Here is a 16,031-nt window from a genome sequence, read left to right on the forward strand (position 1 = left end):
TTTATTCAATTTCTTAATTTTCCAAAAATTTGTGACAAAAAATTACAACTTCAAAAAACTCGCCATGCCTCTTACTAAAATCCTCAAACTGTCTACTTTCCAAAAAAGGGTCACTTGGGGGGTATTTCTGTCCTGGTGTTTTAGGGCCTCAAGAAATGAGATAGAAAATAAATTCAAAAAACTATTTTAGTGCACTCAAAATACTTGTGACTATAAAAATGTAAATAAAAAAAAAAACGTAAAATGCTTTAACTTTTTTTTATTATATTGTTGTTTTAGATTTCTAAATTAATTTTCTTATTATTCTATGACAAAAAAAAACAAAAAAAACAACTTACCAGGTTTGGGAGTTGGATAAAAAGCTGTCTTAGGTTCAGCACCCTGTTCTGCTTCCACTGGTTTTTCATTAACTTTCCCATCAGTGCTCAAGTGTAATTCTTTGTCATTTTCTTCTTCGGTCTCCTCTAGTTCTGTGCTTAAAGGTTTCAAGTCTTCTTCAGCAACATCAGCCTTGTCCTGGATACAGACTTTGAAGGAAATAGGACTGCCAGCCTGTGAATCCATTGGCTCTCCAGAAATTTCTAGTAAAAAAAAAAAAAAAAAAAAAAATATCAACTGGTAGAGGAATGGCAAATCCTTAGATACTCCAATCCTTACCTTTCATCTCGAACAGCTGTAGAGTCTCCTCTCCTGCATTGAAATCTTACTCTAATTTCACTTCACACTGTAAGCTTCTCACAGTCTGAATTAGAAGCTGCAGCAAGTCAGATAGAGCCTGCCTCATTTTCTGGGTGAAAGACATCCAGCATCATCTGGCACTTTCCTCCCCAGATTTACTGTCCCTGGCCCACCCTTTTTGGTCCATCATTTGGTGGATTTCAGTTTTTTAGTGATCGAGTAAGCTCAGCATCACATGTGGGCATTACCACAGCTTCCTGCTTTCAGGAAGCAATGTACAGCACCTTGCTGGTCCCTCTTGTCAGCCAACATCTGTCCACATTGCATAAAGAATCAAAGAGACCCAAGGAAGAGCTCACTGGGTCTAAGGCCTGGTTCACAGCTATGCAGTTTTTGATCTGTTTCTGCAGTGTTTATGATGCGTTTATGCTTTTTTGGCATACTTGTTGCCGGGCAGATTAAAAACGCAACACGCATCAAAAAAACATCAAAACGTGTCACAAACGCATAAATGCACATGTGTTTTCTGCAGGGTTTTCATTGAAGTCTATTGAATCAAAAATGCAACGGTTGGCGTTTTAAAAAAGTCCCTGACCCATTCCAAAAGCACAGCATCTGAATTCCCATAGGAAACCACATTAAATGGACTTTAGTGCGTTTCTGCAAAAAGCACTAAAAAACGCATTGCTGTGAACCAGGCCTAAAATAAGATATGTAATAAAAACAGAAAGGCTTTGTTTAATCATTTCACTGGCATGTTAATGGAAAGCAGGACCGGGCGGATCCAATGAGGGCCACACAAACTATTTCCTACACTAGCACTTACATCAGCTGTCAGCGTTCAAGTACATACAGTATACTACACTGTATTCTGTCAGCGGGGACTGGGACTTCCCATCCTGCTCACAGCAACAAAATCAGCTTTGCAATTTCTGATTGAATACAAGGTTTCCTATGATTGGCTAAGGGGAAAGGATGATGTCACAATCTCCACCTCAGCCAATCAGTGGAAGTTTTGTATTCATTCTGAAAATACAAAGCTTACTGTGAATGGCTGAACAGCATTCAGCCTGACTCTACTTTGCTCTGGGAGTGAGACGGAAAGTCCCTGGTTCACTGCCAGCAGCGATGTGTATGTGTAGCTGAGGCTACACACAGTTCATACAGTGCTGACAGCCGCTTCATGTTAGTGAAGGAAATAGTTTGTTTGGACCAGATTGGTTTGAACAAACTATTTAAAAGTTTGCTATTATTATTGGCTCTAAACTGTCACTAGCAGACATCTCCAGATGCCTGCATGTTAGCTTTGCCCTCCTGTGTAGCGCCAGTAACCTAGGTTGTTCAGAAATGACAACCAGCTCTGATGCACTTGAACAGGGCTCTTTCTCCCTTGGTAGCCAAACAAAGCAGTGCAGGAGAGGGGAAAGGGGGTATATGCTACTGTGGAGTGAAGGAGTTAAGTCACCAATCAACGTTACCCTGCAAATAAAGGGAATTTTTCTCCTGGGGGTTCATGTTTGGGACTTTTCAGTTCAACACACCCCCAGTAGCCCACTGATATAAGATGGATTCCTAGATCAGAACCATGCCAGTACAAAAAAAAAAAAAAAGTTCAAGAGCTTTGGTTTGCAGCTACTCCTTAATAGCTTCTCGGGAGAATAGAGTTTGATAAATCCAATTCAATTAAGGTGTTCCAAAATAGTACCTCCAAAAAGTGAATGGATAGTTTAGTACACCTAGCTTATTATTTTGTCTCGAACTTCTATTGTGAAATATTTAAACTTCACACCAACTGAATTTAAAGCTTCCAATAAATGCAGTGACAATCTGATGTTCTCACCATCATTTGTAGAGCGAGAGACTTCCCCAGCCTGAAGATATTTCTGCGTTCTTTTGAGAACTTTCTTGTGCGATTTGTTGGGATGGAAATCTGGAGCACATAATCTAGAAGGAAAGCGCTATACATAAATTTTTTATTTCTCAAAGACAAAAAAGGTATTATCTGAGATGCCTCTAAGTGCCTGCTAATAGATTGTATGATCTTTTATAACCTAAACTGTATGTAAAGCCAATAGATTTTCTAGTTTCGCAGTGTAGGAAATAGTTAAACACCTGTCACTGTGCTTTTTGCCATTCACGAGATCTATCTTCACTTCCTGTCCCATAAACACAACGGGAAGAAATATTTTTAAAGTAAGGTGAATCCGCTCACAGTCACCACTGAAACAAGTGTCTTTAATAGAAAATCTTTCTCCTATTCCTGTTCTAGTGACAAAATTTTGGATTTTCCATCACTTTCAGTCTTGACGACAATGGTCACCATGACAAATAGAGTTGGTAAATTTCCACAGCAGGGCCACAGAGAGCATTAAAAAAAAGACGAGGTTGTAATCCTTATCAAAAAGAAAAATACTTTGGGGTTATATACACTTGAAAGTCAACTCTGAAGGAAACCTGTCATGAAGAACACAGAGTCTACTGTTGCTTACCACTCCTTAAAGTGGAGTTCCACCTGGAAAAAAAAAAAAAAAAGTCAGCAGCTAAAAAAAACTGTAGCTGCTGATTTTCAAAATAAAGACACTTAACTGTCCCTTGGTCCAGCAGTGTCCTCACCACCGCTGGTTTCACTGGCCGCCTTCTCTCCCTGGCGCTGGCATCTTCAGTGTGGGTACCCGACTGTGATAGCTTGCGGCTTCACAGCTGGGTGCCCATTGCGCATGCGCAAGAAGCGCTGCGCTTTGTGAATGGCCACGTAGTCTTCTGGGACCTGTCACCTGTCCCAGAAGACTACGTGGAGGGAGCACAACTTCCACTTCCGATCGCAGCAGAAGTGGGAGCGGGTACCTGACAAATTTGGGTACCCCCCCCCCCCCCGCTCCCCAAAGGTGCCACTTCTTAATGGGGAGCAGGGGACAAAGGCTTAAAGCGGAACTTCCCCTTTTGGGTGGAGCTCCGCTTTAAAGTGCTTCTAAAGCTAAAAATGTTTTTTTACCATAATGCATTTTTGCATTAAGGTAAAAAAAAGTTTTATATCTTTCTGTACCCCCCTTCCCTGTGTGAAGGGGAAGAGAGGAGAAAAGAGATCTAGCGCTGTGCACAGCTGCCATTGGCTTTTGCTGCTGTCAATTAAATGCAGTGAGAAGGAAGTAACACTTTAACATTCTAGCTTTCTGGCTATCACACTGACCCTGTTATTACAATATTATGATTTACTGTCCTGGAAGAAGTATGCAGATAAGGACTAAATTTTCTGATCTACAAACTTGTTCCGGGTCAATAAATGACAGTACTGAAAGATTAGCACATTATTTATTTATTACAAGTACTTATAAAGCACCATCCAGTTTAAGCAGCACTTTTATATATTGTACATTCACATCCGTCCCTAACTCTCAAGGAGCGTAAAATCTAAGGTCCCCAACTCAAATTCATACATACACAGACTAGGGCCAGTTTAGACAGGAGCCAAGTAACCTACCAGCATGTCTTTGGAGTGTTGGAGGAAACCGGAGTACACAGAGGACACCCACATAAGCACAAGGAGAACATGCAAACTCCATGCAAGGAACGTTACAGACCTCCTACTGTTCACTACCCCCAGAACCATCTGGCTTGATTCTGCTAACTTTGAGGACCGGTTCACACTACAGAAACGCAGTCCAGATGCATTCCGGATGCGTGTTTTTGACACGTTCCGATGCGTTTTTGACGTGTTCCAGTTCATCTTTTCCCCTCTCTGTTTCTTCAATTTAAATAGGGACATGTGCGTTTCAGTGCGTTCCAGTGTTGACAACAGCGAGGCTCTTTCTGTCCATACATCATACATCAGCATCAGAGGTTGGTCATCGGCTCTGAGGAAAGGGATTCGTCCCCGAAACGCGTCAGCCATTTGACCGCACTGACAGTGAGAACACCTTGCCCGCCGTTGTGGCCATTGTCATTTTTCTATGCTTTTTAGATACATGCTTCGTCTGTGAGTATGTTTTTATTATTTCATTCCTACAATAAACCTTGGATAATGCACTAGGTGTGTGCGCCACCTGTTTTCTCTCTATCTCTCCACCCTATTTTAAGGCATTGGAAATCTTTTCCTAACACAACAAAAATGCACTTCTACCTTAGTTGTTGCTACATCTTCTACAGATTTCATATTTGTAACACTTTTCTTGTAATGTGGTTAAAGTGAATGTATAGCTTCTTAAATAGTATATGAGATATTCATTTAAAAAGACATCAGAGTGATGTAAACATGCTGTCATGTAACTCTTCTTCCTCCATTCACAGAATTCGATGCACCATGGGAGTGTACCAAGAAGAGTTCTATGAATGGTTGCAGAGGAGGCAGGATGGGGTGGAAGAGTGATATAAATTTCCTGATTGGGAGCTACTGCGGTTACCCTTCACAGCACTGGAAGACAACCGCTCAGTCCAGCAGCTGTGAAGGAGACCAAACAGAGGATTTTGAGCAGAAACAACCGCCTGCAAGTGATGGTATACACTCCATTACATATACCTAAAGTGTAAAACAAACAAAAATAAAAAAAACAATGTTTTCTAAAGCTTTTAGAAAATCTGACTAAGGTTTTATAGATATTTGTATACCAAATACACTGAGTGCAGCAAGAACACGGGAATATATATCTTTACTTGCATATATTTAGTGACATTTAGCGCTCGTTCACACCATGATGCAAAAATACAGATTTTCTGTGCAGGAATCTGCAATGTGTATAAAACTCATTGAAGTGCGCATGAAAATTGATGTCTCTGCAAGTGAAATCTGCATGTCAGTTTCCATCAGTTTTCATTCACGTATGGTGTGAACAAGTCCTAAAGCTTTATTTATTTATTTATTTTTTTTAATAACAAACATGTCATACTTTCCTGCTCTGTGCTCTTTTTCTTGGGTCCCCGCTTTCGCTCCTCCCCAAGGACTAGTGCCCCAATAGCAAGCAGATTGCTATGGGAGCACTGGGGCGTGCTCGCTCCCGAGACCTGCTCTCTGCATCCATAAGGCACAAAGAGCAATGGCTCGGCCCCGCCCCCTGCTCTCTCCTCTTTGGCTCACAGGCTATGATTGACAGCAGTGGGAGCGAATGGGTCAGCCAATGAGGAGAGAGAGAGATCTGGGACAGCTGAGGCTCCCGTGCACATCGCTGAATCAAGAGGGGGCTCAGATTAGTATAAGGGGGATGTGGGTGACGGAGCAGCACACAGAAGGGTTTTTTACCTTCATATATAGAAAGCATGAAGGAAAAACACCTTCAACCTTTAAAACCACTTTAAGGTGGCCTAAGAAAAGCCTGTGTTCAAGAGTTGCTCAATTTTTCAGCCTGAATCATAAAACCCACATTCTTTAATTAATGTCTGTAATGACATACAAATAGAAGGACATAAGATAAAAAAAAAACAAGGAAAATAAAAAAATACCTGATGGTATACTGAGGGCAGCAGGTCTCATTCATCAAAGGCTTGTACACATACTTTCCACTCCTAAAATAAAGTTATACAAAGCTCTGTGATCAGATACAAAAGAATGCTGCTAAACAAATCCATTTCCTTTATTTGTTAACAAAAACATTCCATAAACAACCAAAGTAAACAAGAACGTAAATGACTGCAGGCAGAAGATAAGATTGTCAAACAACTATATTTAGTGACGGGAAAACAATACTTATTTGGAAACCATGACGTGGATGTTCTAACATCACCAACTGCCCATTAGAAACGGAAAAGTACTGTGGGAAATCCACTTCACTGCCACCCTCCACCTTTGGAAATGTCAGTTGCCTGATCATCACGCTAATCCTATAGCTGTAACGAGTTCTGACTCCACCGACTTCACTTGCTGCATGCTTGTTCTAGACCAGTGACTCAAAAAAGTCAAAGACACCAAGTTACCAACACTTTCATAAAAAGGACACGAATGGCAGCTTACATATTCTTTTTGGTTTCCTTTAAAGATCATCTTCATCCAAAACAAAACCTAAATTATCAGTTCTAGGTGGAAAAACTGGTTAAGGCCTGTTCTACTTTTTTTCAGTGCAAGACAGTGCACATCCTTGCAACACACTGGTGTGAACTGCTACTCTTGAAATGCATTGCCTTGACAATGTATATCCACTGCCATGAATTTATCAACACATGCCAGCGCATTTGGTGTGAATAGACCCTAATTAGTTTCACTTCATTTAACATGATGCAGCAGGGGAAATGGACACGGGCATAATATTTTCCAACTGTGACAGGTCTGAGCTGCATTTTAAAGGACCGTTATAGTGAAAATGTTTGAATTCTGGTAGCCATAAAGGTGTTAATATCTGTAATGATAGAATGAATTAACAAATAAACGAATTTACATGGAGACCAAGCTGTCCAGGAAGTGTGACAATTGCAGGGGTTTTGGGAAAAAGAACAACAATGCCAGAGGTGCTTACAATGATCAACTTTGAGGCCTCGTTCCCACCATGTGCAGAGACGTGCGCTTTTCTACATATCTCTGCAAGCGCCCAAAGAAAATAATTGTTTACTATGTGCCCTGTTCTTGCCACAACACTAGTATCATGTGCGAATTTTATCTGCGCAGAAGCCTGTAACATGTATGCAGTTTTCTGCTCAGAAAAAAAAATTGATGTGACAGCAACATTGTGGTGTGAAAACCTGACGTGACAGCAGTGTTGAAATGCACATGAAAACTGATGTAAAATCGGGTCTCTGCAAGTATAATCTGTGCATTTTTTCCATCAGTTTGTATGCATGTCTGGTGTGAATGAGGACTTAGGCCCCTTTCACATGGACCTTACAATCAGGTCCACCTGAAAATGGGCAAGTGGACCCATTCGGAACATCCGTGTGTAAATGGACATCATATAGTTTAAACCTTTTTTCCAAAATTGTCTAAACGTCCTGTTGCTATAACTGCTTAAAAGTTAAATTGGAGATGGGTTTTAATTTGTTTGCCTTTAATTTAAAATTAGCACTATAGGTAAAACATCTTTTTTGCATTTTGGATAGAGTAAGGGTTAATTACCCTCCAGTATAACCCAACGTGTTTCTTTTGCCCTCTGTATCCCATTGGGGAGATTTACCTTCACTTCCCATAAACACAATAGGAAGGGAGAGTTATCACCAGGGTCACCAGAACTAGTGTTCCCATTGGAAGATTTCCCCTCTATTCCTGTTCTGTGGAGAATCTAAAATTTGGGATTTTCTTTCAATGATAATGGTAAATGTGACAAATAGGGAGTGTGAATCTCTCTAGCGGGGGCACAGACAGCTTTAAAAACATGATAGGTGTTCTAATCCCTCTCCACTTTATCAAAACTAAAAAAAGTGTTCTCATCCTGTTGAAGCACATCTTCAGGAAAAAGTGGTAGTATCTTTCTTTTTTATATTGTACCTACAGGTAAGTTTACAATCAGGATCACATTGGCAATAGCCGATGAAGTCATCCACACTTGCACAGTGATGCTTTGCATTCAGAGCAAACAGCATGCCCTGGAATGCAGAGTACCATGCCGTGGCTCAGGCACCCAAGCGCGGGAGTCATGTTGTCGTGGCCCAGCCAAATCAAACGGAAACCTGGAAGGAAGATCGGGTGAAAATGGAAGCGCAGGAGGAGCCATGATAGCGCTGTGCCAGAGGAGTCTGTTTGCAGGTAAGTCTGCCATAATGTGCTAGTATGGATAAACCTGCAGGGGACCCAATTTTCTTTTTTTTTGATGGCTAACTACTGTTTTTAGCAAGCTGTAGAGAAGGACCCTTGCTCTGTGTGGAATCAGCGAGTATGTGCTAGATCTCTGCTACCAGCAAAGCTCTCTGTGCTAACTGGAAAGCTCAGACTCCAGGAGGGGGGTGGTTTACATGACATGAGTTATTCATGTGGTTGCACAGATGGCCTTATGGACAGCTCATTCAAGGCATGACAACATCAATATTGCGAAATCAGTATTGCAAGCACCACTGACTACACATTGTTGATATTCATATGTTGGGCCCGAGCGGCGGTAGTGGCCAAAAGGATCCGTGTATGACGGACGCATGTAAACATTACCATGTTTACATGCATACAACATTAAATGAGCAAAAAAAAGTCTGGAAGCAGAATCTTTTTATGCGGTTAACCAGAGTACAACATTGCGCTGGTTTATCAGTGGGCCATAGGTTTGTATACTGCTGCATACAGATGTATTTAAAACTATGAGGAAGAATGTTAACTGATAATGCTCAGCGATTTCTGCATATTCTCATGAAACCATTTTAGGTTTTGTAATTAAGTGCTTACATTCAACAAGAGAAAATGGAGCCACACCCAGAATTTTAGCATAGTGATGATCTAGGTAAAGATCGGCTTCAGCCAGTCTCCTCCCATAGCCACGCCCCCTCTGACGTGTTTCACCCTCCAAATAAGGAAAGAACAAAGAGAGGGTGCACAGGCCTAGTGCATTACCATAAAAAATGTTTAATAAGAAATAAAATAGGTGTTGTACTCACAAACGACAATAAAGTCAAGGCACATCATAAAAGAACAGCTGGGTCAACACCGCACTGAGTAACAGTCTGTAATGGGGAATGTAGACATCCAATCGGCTGACGCGTTTCAAGGACTTGCCTCTTCTTCAGAGCCAACCTCTCCTCCCATAGCCACGCCCCCTCTGACGTGTTTCACCCTCCCACTGGCTTAATTGTACAAGTGCTGGAGATCTATACGATTAAGCCTGTGGGAGGGTGAAACATGTCTGAGGGGCAAGGCTATGGAAGGAGACTGGCTGAAGCCGATCCTTCATCGAAATCATTACTAGGCTGACATTCTGTGTGTGGCTCCATTTTCGCTTGTTGAATGTATCGCTCTGCTGAGCTTGACGGGCACACTCAGAGCATTGGCACCTTGCTTTTGGTTTTTGAGTCAGCAGGCAACAAGTTCACAGGAGCTTAGAGCGTTACTTTTTTATTTGGTATAGGTCAGAGTTTACTGATTGCTAATTAGGAGTCTTATTTCCATTTTTTTCATCAAAACTAAATTATTCATTAAAGATCTAATATGATACCCATTTTTTCTAAAACATTCTCTGCTTACAAGCTTTAACCAACAGGTCATTTAGGACTCATCACACTGAATGTTTTGGCCTGTTGTCACTGATACTCTGCATTGTGGTTTGTTGTGGAAAGCCCTTTCTGAAAATTACATTGGAGTAGTTCTTACTCTTCTGCATATTTCATGGTCACGTTCCAGAAATAAGCGCACGCATTCTCAACCTCAATGGGAAAAAGAAACCTGTCAATGTTTGTGTAATATGTTCAACACATGGCCAGAAAATGAACAACGCAGGCCTGCTTTAATTATCCCCTGAGAGATGAGGAGCCATCAGGCGGTCATGTATCACCGCAGAGAAGCTGCCAAGTATATCCTTGTCATAAACACAAGATTAGGGAGTATGCTCAGACAGGAAGTGGGATGGGTAGGAAGTGCAGACCCTGATGTACAGATACCTACATAAAAGCAGAACACTAGAAGATGTAATTATGCAGGAAGAATATTGCACAAATACAACTACTTTAAAGGAATTGAGCAAAGATTGATGAAGAAGCCATCACCCAAAGTACCTTCTCCATCCTCGGTCTATCAGATCCTGGTAATCTTGAACAGTGAGGGAGTGAGCCCACATGCCTGCAAGCACAAGGAGGAGAAAATGAATTAATGATTTGTACTGGAGTCATAAATCCATCCACAGAAGCGATCTCAGAATCTGAGAGTGACAAATGAATACTTTTAAATAGTCCCCATACAATGAAGGAGGCAGACATATAACAAATCCTGCATGTGGCATTGTTCTAAGACCTCCTTCATACCAGATGCTTTTCTATGTAGTTAAGTATTCAAACTGTGTGCTACTTTAGATATTGGCTTTTGTCAATGGGGTGTGTTCTCACCAAATACTCAAATATGGGTTTTAAAATTGTCTTTTAAACTTAACACGGTGAAAATAAATCTGTAGATCTGCAATGTAGGCAGCTGAATTTAAATGCAAATAGCAACATTTTCTCTAAGCTACACTTGGCCCCACCCCTTCCTGCTTCCCAGGCCATACTATTAGTCTGTTAAAAGCAGCCATGTTGCTTCAACCACTTGCCTACCGGGCACTTATACCCCCTTCTTTACCAGGCCAATTTTCAGCTTTCAGCGCTGTCGCACTTCGATTGACAATTGCGCGGTCATGCAAGATTTTACCCATATGAAATTTTTATCATTTTTTTCTCACAAATAGAGCTTTCTTTTGGTGGTATTTAATCTCCGCTGGGCGCTTTACTTTTTGCGCTATAAACAAAAAAATAGCAAAAAATTAAAAAAAAAAACATTTTCTTTGTTTCTATTATAAAATTTTTCAAACAGGTAATTTTTCTCCTTCACTGATGTGCATTGATGAAGCAGCACTGATGGGCACTGATAGGCAGCACTGATAGGCAGCACTGATGATGGGTACTGAGACAGCACTGATAGGTGGCACTGACTGGCACAACCGCTGGGCACTGACTGGCACAACCGCTGGGCACTGACTGGCAGCACTGCATTGATGGGTACTGGTGGGTGTCACTGGTGGGCACAGGTGGGTCACTGGTGGGCACAAGTGGGTGGGCACAGGTGGGTGGCACTGCTGGACACAGGTGGGTGCACTGCTGGGCACAGGTGGGCGGAACTGCTGGCCACCGATCATCAGGGTGCCGATCCCTGCTCTGACAACTGCCGGTTCTCGGCAGTACTTTCCTCGCGCTCTGACAGCGTGAGGAAAGTGCAGCCGAGAACCGGCAATTGCATTTCCCGGTGATCAGCGTGTCATTAGACATGGCTGATCACGTGGTAAAAGGCCGCTGTGATTGGCCTTTTACCACATCACGTGATCGGCTGTGATCACGCTCACGGAGATCACTGGGGGCGAGCAGGAGAGCACGTTCTGGGAGGACGTCATAGTTAAAAAAAAAGTTAAATGTTCCCTGAAAAGAAGAATATTTACCCTAGGTGCACATTTTTGCGGGTTTGCATCATTTGAATAAACTGCCGTGCCTGTCTTTACCAGAAACCTTTTTCACAGTCGCAGGGAAATCGCTCGATGATTATGACCATGCAATTTCCCTATGGTTCCCGCATCCGCACGCTATTTTAGATGCATGGGGGTGTTTTCACACAGCAGTGCATTTAGACTGCAGGTATCGCGGTGAATCCTGCACCCGCAATAATGTGGACCCAGGGTTAGGCCTCATGCACACAGGACTTAAACACCGATTTTATATGGGCATTTGGCTCTTTTTTCTACCTGTAAATGCACCTCTATGGTAGCCTATGTGTCCATACACACAAGCATTTACAGGCATATTAGAAGAGGAGCGTTTACAGGCAGAAAAAAGAAAGCATCACCAGCACATACAGGAGAGGAACTGAAGAGCAGAACACGCCTAAACACATCTAAAACATGCCTAAATGCTAGACGCGTTTAGTGCTTCGAGCGCCCATTCAAAAGGCCAGAATAAATAAACATTCTAGCCAATGGACTCCAAGAAAGCACTAACGCTGGACACGTCTAAACACGGCTTTGGGTGCGTTTTTTTAAGCGTCTTTTTGCTTTGTAACAGTTCCTATATGAATGCAACCAGCCCAAACAATCTGCATTCTACATATGATACACAACAAGGTATTATAATTTTAGAACTTCTAGGTCTGGGGTCTCCAAACTATGGCCCTCCAGCTGGTGAAGTACTACAAGTCCCATCATGCCTCTGGGAGTCTTGCCTGTGGCTGTCAGAATCTTGCAAGGCCTTATGGGATTTGCAGTTCCGCAACACCTAGGAGGACCATAGTTTAGAGATCCGTTCTAGGTATTTGACTTCATGCACATTGGACATTTGGCCATCTCTCCTAGACGCCTTTCCTCCTGCCAGCAGCGTTTTTGCACAAAAACCGCATGATGTATGTAAAGGGTAAAATATGACTCAAAATCCATCCCTGGACAAAACTGTGTCCTATTTTGTTGATGAATGTAGTGAACATTACGCTGCCCAGTGCAGCTGGCTAAACAGGCTCATAGCCTTCTATAGGGCCGCGTATAAAAGTCTACACTGTAAGCAGCTGTATGGAGTGTTTTTTCACTGTGTGAATGAGCCCTTGGATAGCCAGTAATGGAGTTTTCATCATATGTATACACAGACAATCCAAACATGCATTTAGAAAAACAAAATTTCCAGGAACCTGATCCTGACTTAGACTACTCTCTTATATCTATTGCCACAAATCTCAATCAATACACCAAAAATCTTTTCTTGGAAAGCAAAATCCCAGTATAAAGATGTGGAAACCTTTTTCCATATTTATCTCTGCTCTATTTTTTTTCAGAAGAAACCTTGATTTTCATATCAGAGAGCAAATTTCTAAGTGTGCTGAGTTTGCCCCCTTCTGGCAAAATACACATGCAGAGCTATGCGGGAGGTTTTGTTTCAGAGGCTTTTTTTTGTCCAGATAGACAAAAATATTTTTATATCAAAGACAATCAGTGATGCAGCATTCAAAGTAGAGGAAAACAATGCAAAACCTCTGATAAAATAGACAATGAAGCATAAAAGAAATGCACAGGACCACAATGTTTTGCCTTTCATTTTGATTTTAAAGTGGAGGTCCAGTCATAGTTAAAAAAAATAAAAGTCAGCAGCTACAAAAACTGTACCTGCTGACTTTTAAAAAATGGATACGTGCCTGTCCCTCGATGTCCTCACATCAGCCGGGTTGACCGCCCTGTCTTCTTGGCACCTTCAGTGTGGGCTCCCAGCTGTGACAGCTTGAGGCTTCACAGCTGAGTGCCCACTGCGCATGCGCAAGTAGCACTGCACTTTGTGAATCATCCCGTAGTCTTCTGGGACCTGTCACGTGTCCCAGAAGACTACGGGGAGGGAGGGCAGCTTCCGCTCCTGATCCCCTAGGTGATCCCCCCGCTTCTCAAAGGTGCCAATCCTTAATGGGGACCGGGGGACAAGGCATTAAAGTGGAACTTCCCCTTTTGGGTGAAGCTCTGCTTTAAACTGAATGGGTTGTTTTACAAGGTGAAGGTTTACAATCACTTGAACAGCTCCTGTGTCCTGAATAATAAAATCCTCAGGCACTTTCCTGACCCTGGGCAGCCACGCGTGCTGTGTATAGCTGCCAATTCAAGTGACTGGATGTATGCAGCTGTGCTCAGGTAAATACCAACTGCTTCTGCATCAGCGTTTATCACGAACGTGCATATGGCATTTCTTCTCAAATGAGCAAGTGGCAAGCTTGGGGAGAAACGCTGTTCACGCAGGTAAATGCTGACGCAGGAGCAACTGAGTTTACCCAAAACAGCTGTGTAAAGCCATTTACTTGCACTGGTGGCTGTATGCGGCTCCCCAAGCACAGGAATTTTACACTTCAGCATACAGGAGCTGCTAAAGGTCCATGTGTACAAGGCCTTATACTGCTCACCCAAATTATAAAATAAAACAAAACTTAAAGCGGATCTCCACCCAAAAGGGGAAGTTTCACTTTAAGGACTGGTCCCCTGCTCCCGGTTAAGGACTGGCATCTTTGGGGAGTGGATACCCGAAATTGACAGGTACCCACTGCCACTTCCACTGCGATTGCCTAAGCGATCAGAAGAGGAAGTTGTTATCCTCCCCATAGTCTTTTGGCACATGTGACAGGTCCCAGAAGACTACGGGACCATTAACAAAGCAGAGCGCTACTCACGCATGCGCAGTGAGCACACGGCTGTGAAGCCGCAAGCTGTAACAGCCGGATGCCCACACTGAAGATGTTGGCGCCGGGAACACAGGGCGGCTGGTGAAAAGGGCTGCGGGGGGGACACCGCAGGATCGAGAGAAAGGCAAGTGTCTGTTTTTTAAAAGTCAGCAGCTACAAAAACTGTATACTTATTTTTTTTATTTTCACTGGAACTCCGCTTTAACAGAAGTCCTAAAAGTTGAATTAAACTTTAAAATCTGCCACTGTTCCTAACAAGTATATGTTATATAAGCCCCTCCACAGGGTTAAACTGGCCCATTGATTCCTTCTATTTTGGGATATGGGCCAGGCAAGGTTGAGCTCTCTTCAAGGCCTCACACAGAATCCTAAAAATAGCCAAGAATTAGCAGCTCCGGTGGACCCACGGAGAGATCACTCTGCATAGAAGGTAAGAACGTGACAGCTCTTAGAAAATTATAAGGGCCTGTACACATCATTTGTATTGGGCTGTCCCAGTCCAAAGGCAAGGTCATTTGTTTCCTATGAAGTGTAAACCACTTACTTTCGATGATGCGCACTTGTGACATTTCCATAACCAAAAAAAAGAGAACTAAAAGTAAACAATGTGATTGGTGAAGTGGCGCTGTTCATTCCAGCTCACACCATTAGCTATGCATTTAGTGTAAATTGCAGGTGTGAGCGAGCCCTTATTTCACCAAGTATATTCCAGGTGCAACATACAGTCAGGTCCATAAATATTGGGACATCGACACAATTCTAACATTTTTGGCTCTATACACCACCACAATGGATTTGAAATGAAACGAACAAGATGTGCTTTAACTTCACACTGTCAGCTTTAATTTGAGGGTATTTACATCCAAATCAAGTGAACGGTGTAGGAATTACAACAGTTTGCATATGTGCCTCCCACTTGTTAAGGGACCAAAAGTAATGGGACAATTGGCTTCTGAACTGTTCCATGGCCAGGTGTGTGTTATTCCCTCATTATCCCAATTACAATGAGCAGATAAAAGATCCAGAGTTCATTTTAGTGTGTTATTTGCATTTGGAATCTGTTGCTGTCAACTCTCAAGATGAGATCCAAAGAGCTGTCACTATCAGTGAAGCAAGCCATCATTAGGCTGAAAAAACAAAACAAACCCATCCGAGAGATAGCAAAAACATTAGGCGTGGCCAAAACAACTGTTTGGAACATTCTTAAAAAGAAGGAATGCACTGGAGAGCTCAGCAACACCAAAAGACCCGGAAGACCACGGAAAATAACTGTGGTGGATGACCGAAGAATTCTTTCCCTGGTGAAGAAAACACCCTTCACAACAGTTGGCCAGATCAAGAACACTCTCCAGGAGGTAGGTGTATGTGTGTCAAAGTCAACAATCAAGAGAAGACTTCACCAGAGTGAATACAGAGGATCCACCACAAGATGTAAACCATTGGTGAGCCTCAAAAACAGGAAGGCCAGATTAGAGTTTGCCAAACGACATGTAAAAAAGCCTTCACAGTTCTGGAACAACATCCTGTGGACAGATGAGACCGAGATCAACTTGTACCAGAGTGATGGGAAGAGAAGAGTATGGAGAAGGAA

At 42.4% G+C, this 16,031-nt stretch overlaps 1 protein-coding gene across 8 annotated transcripts in view; it reads right to left on the reverse strand.

The window, feature by feature from the left end:
• Window positions 1-16,031, reverse strand: part of ATE1 (arginyltransferase 1) — a 136,789-nt gene that overhangs the window by 114,778 nt on the left and 5,980 nt on the right. For all 8 annotated transcript variants that reach the window (XM_089683236.1, XM_089683239.1, XM_089683241.1 and 5 more), the window contains exons 2-5: window positions 10,282-10,345; window positions 6,109-6,171; window positions 2,519-2,622; window positions 339-581 (exon numbers count right to left, since the gene is read on the reverse strand). In XM_089683236.1, the coding sequence (XP_089539362.1) occupies window positions 339-581; window positions 2,519-2,622; window positions 6,109-6,171; window positions 10,282-10,345 (474 nt within the window). The remainder of the gene's footprint in view (window positions 1-338; window positions 582-2,518; window positions 2,623-6,108; window positions 6,172-10,281; window positions 10,346-16,031) is intronic.

Source organism: Staurois parvus, unplaced genomic scaffold, assembly GCF_062004578.1.
Source record: "Staurois parvus isolate SC_StPar_1 unplaced genomic scaffold, SC_StPar_1.0 ptg000303l, whole genome shotgun sequence".
Classification (NCBI taxonomy): domain Eukaryota; kingdom Metazoa; phylum Chordata; class Amphibia; order Anura; family Ranidae; genus Staurois; species Staurois parvus.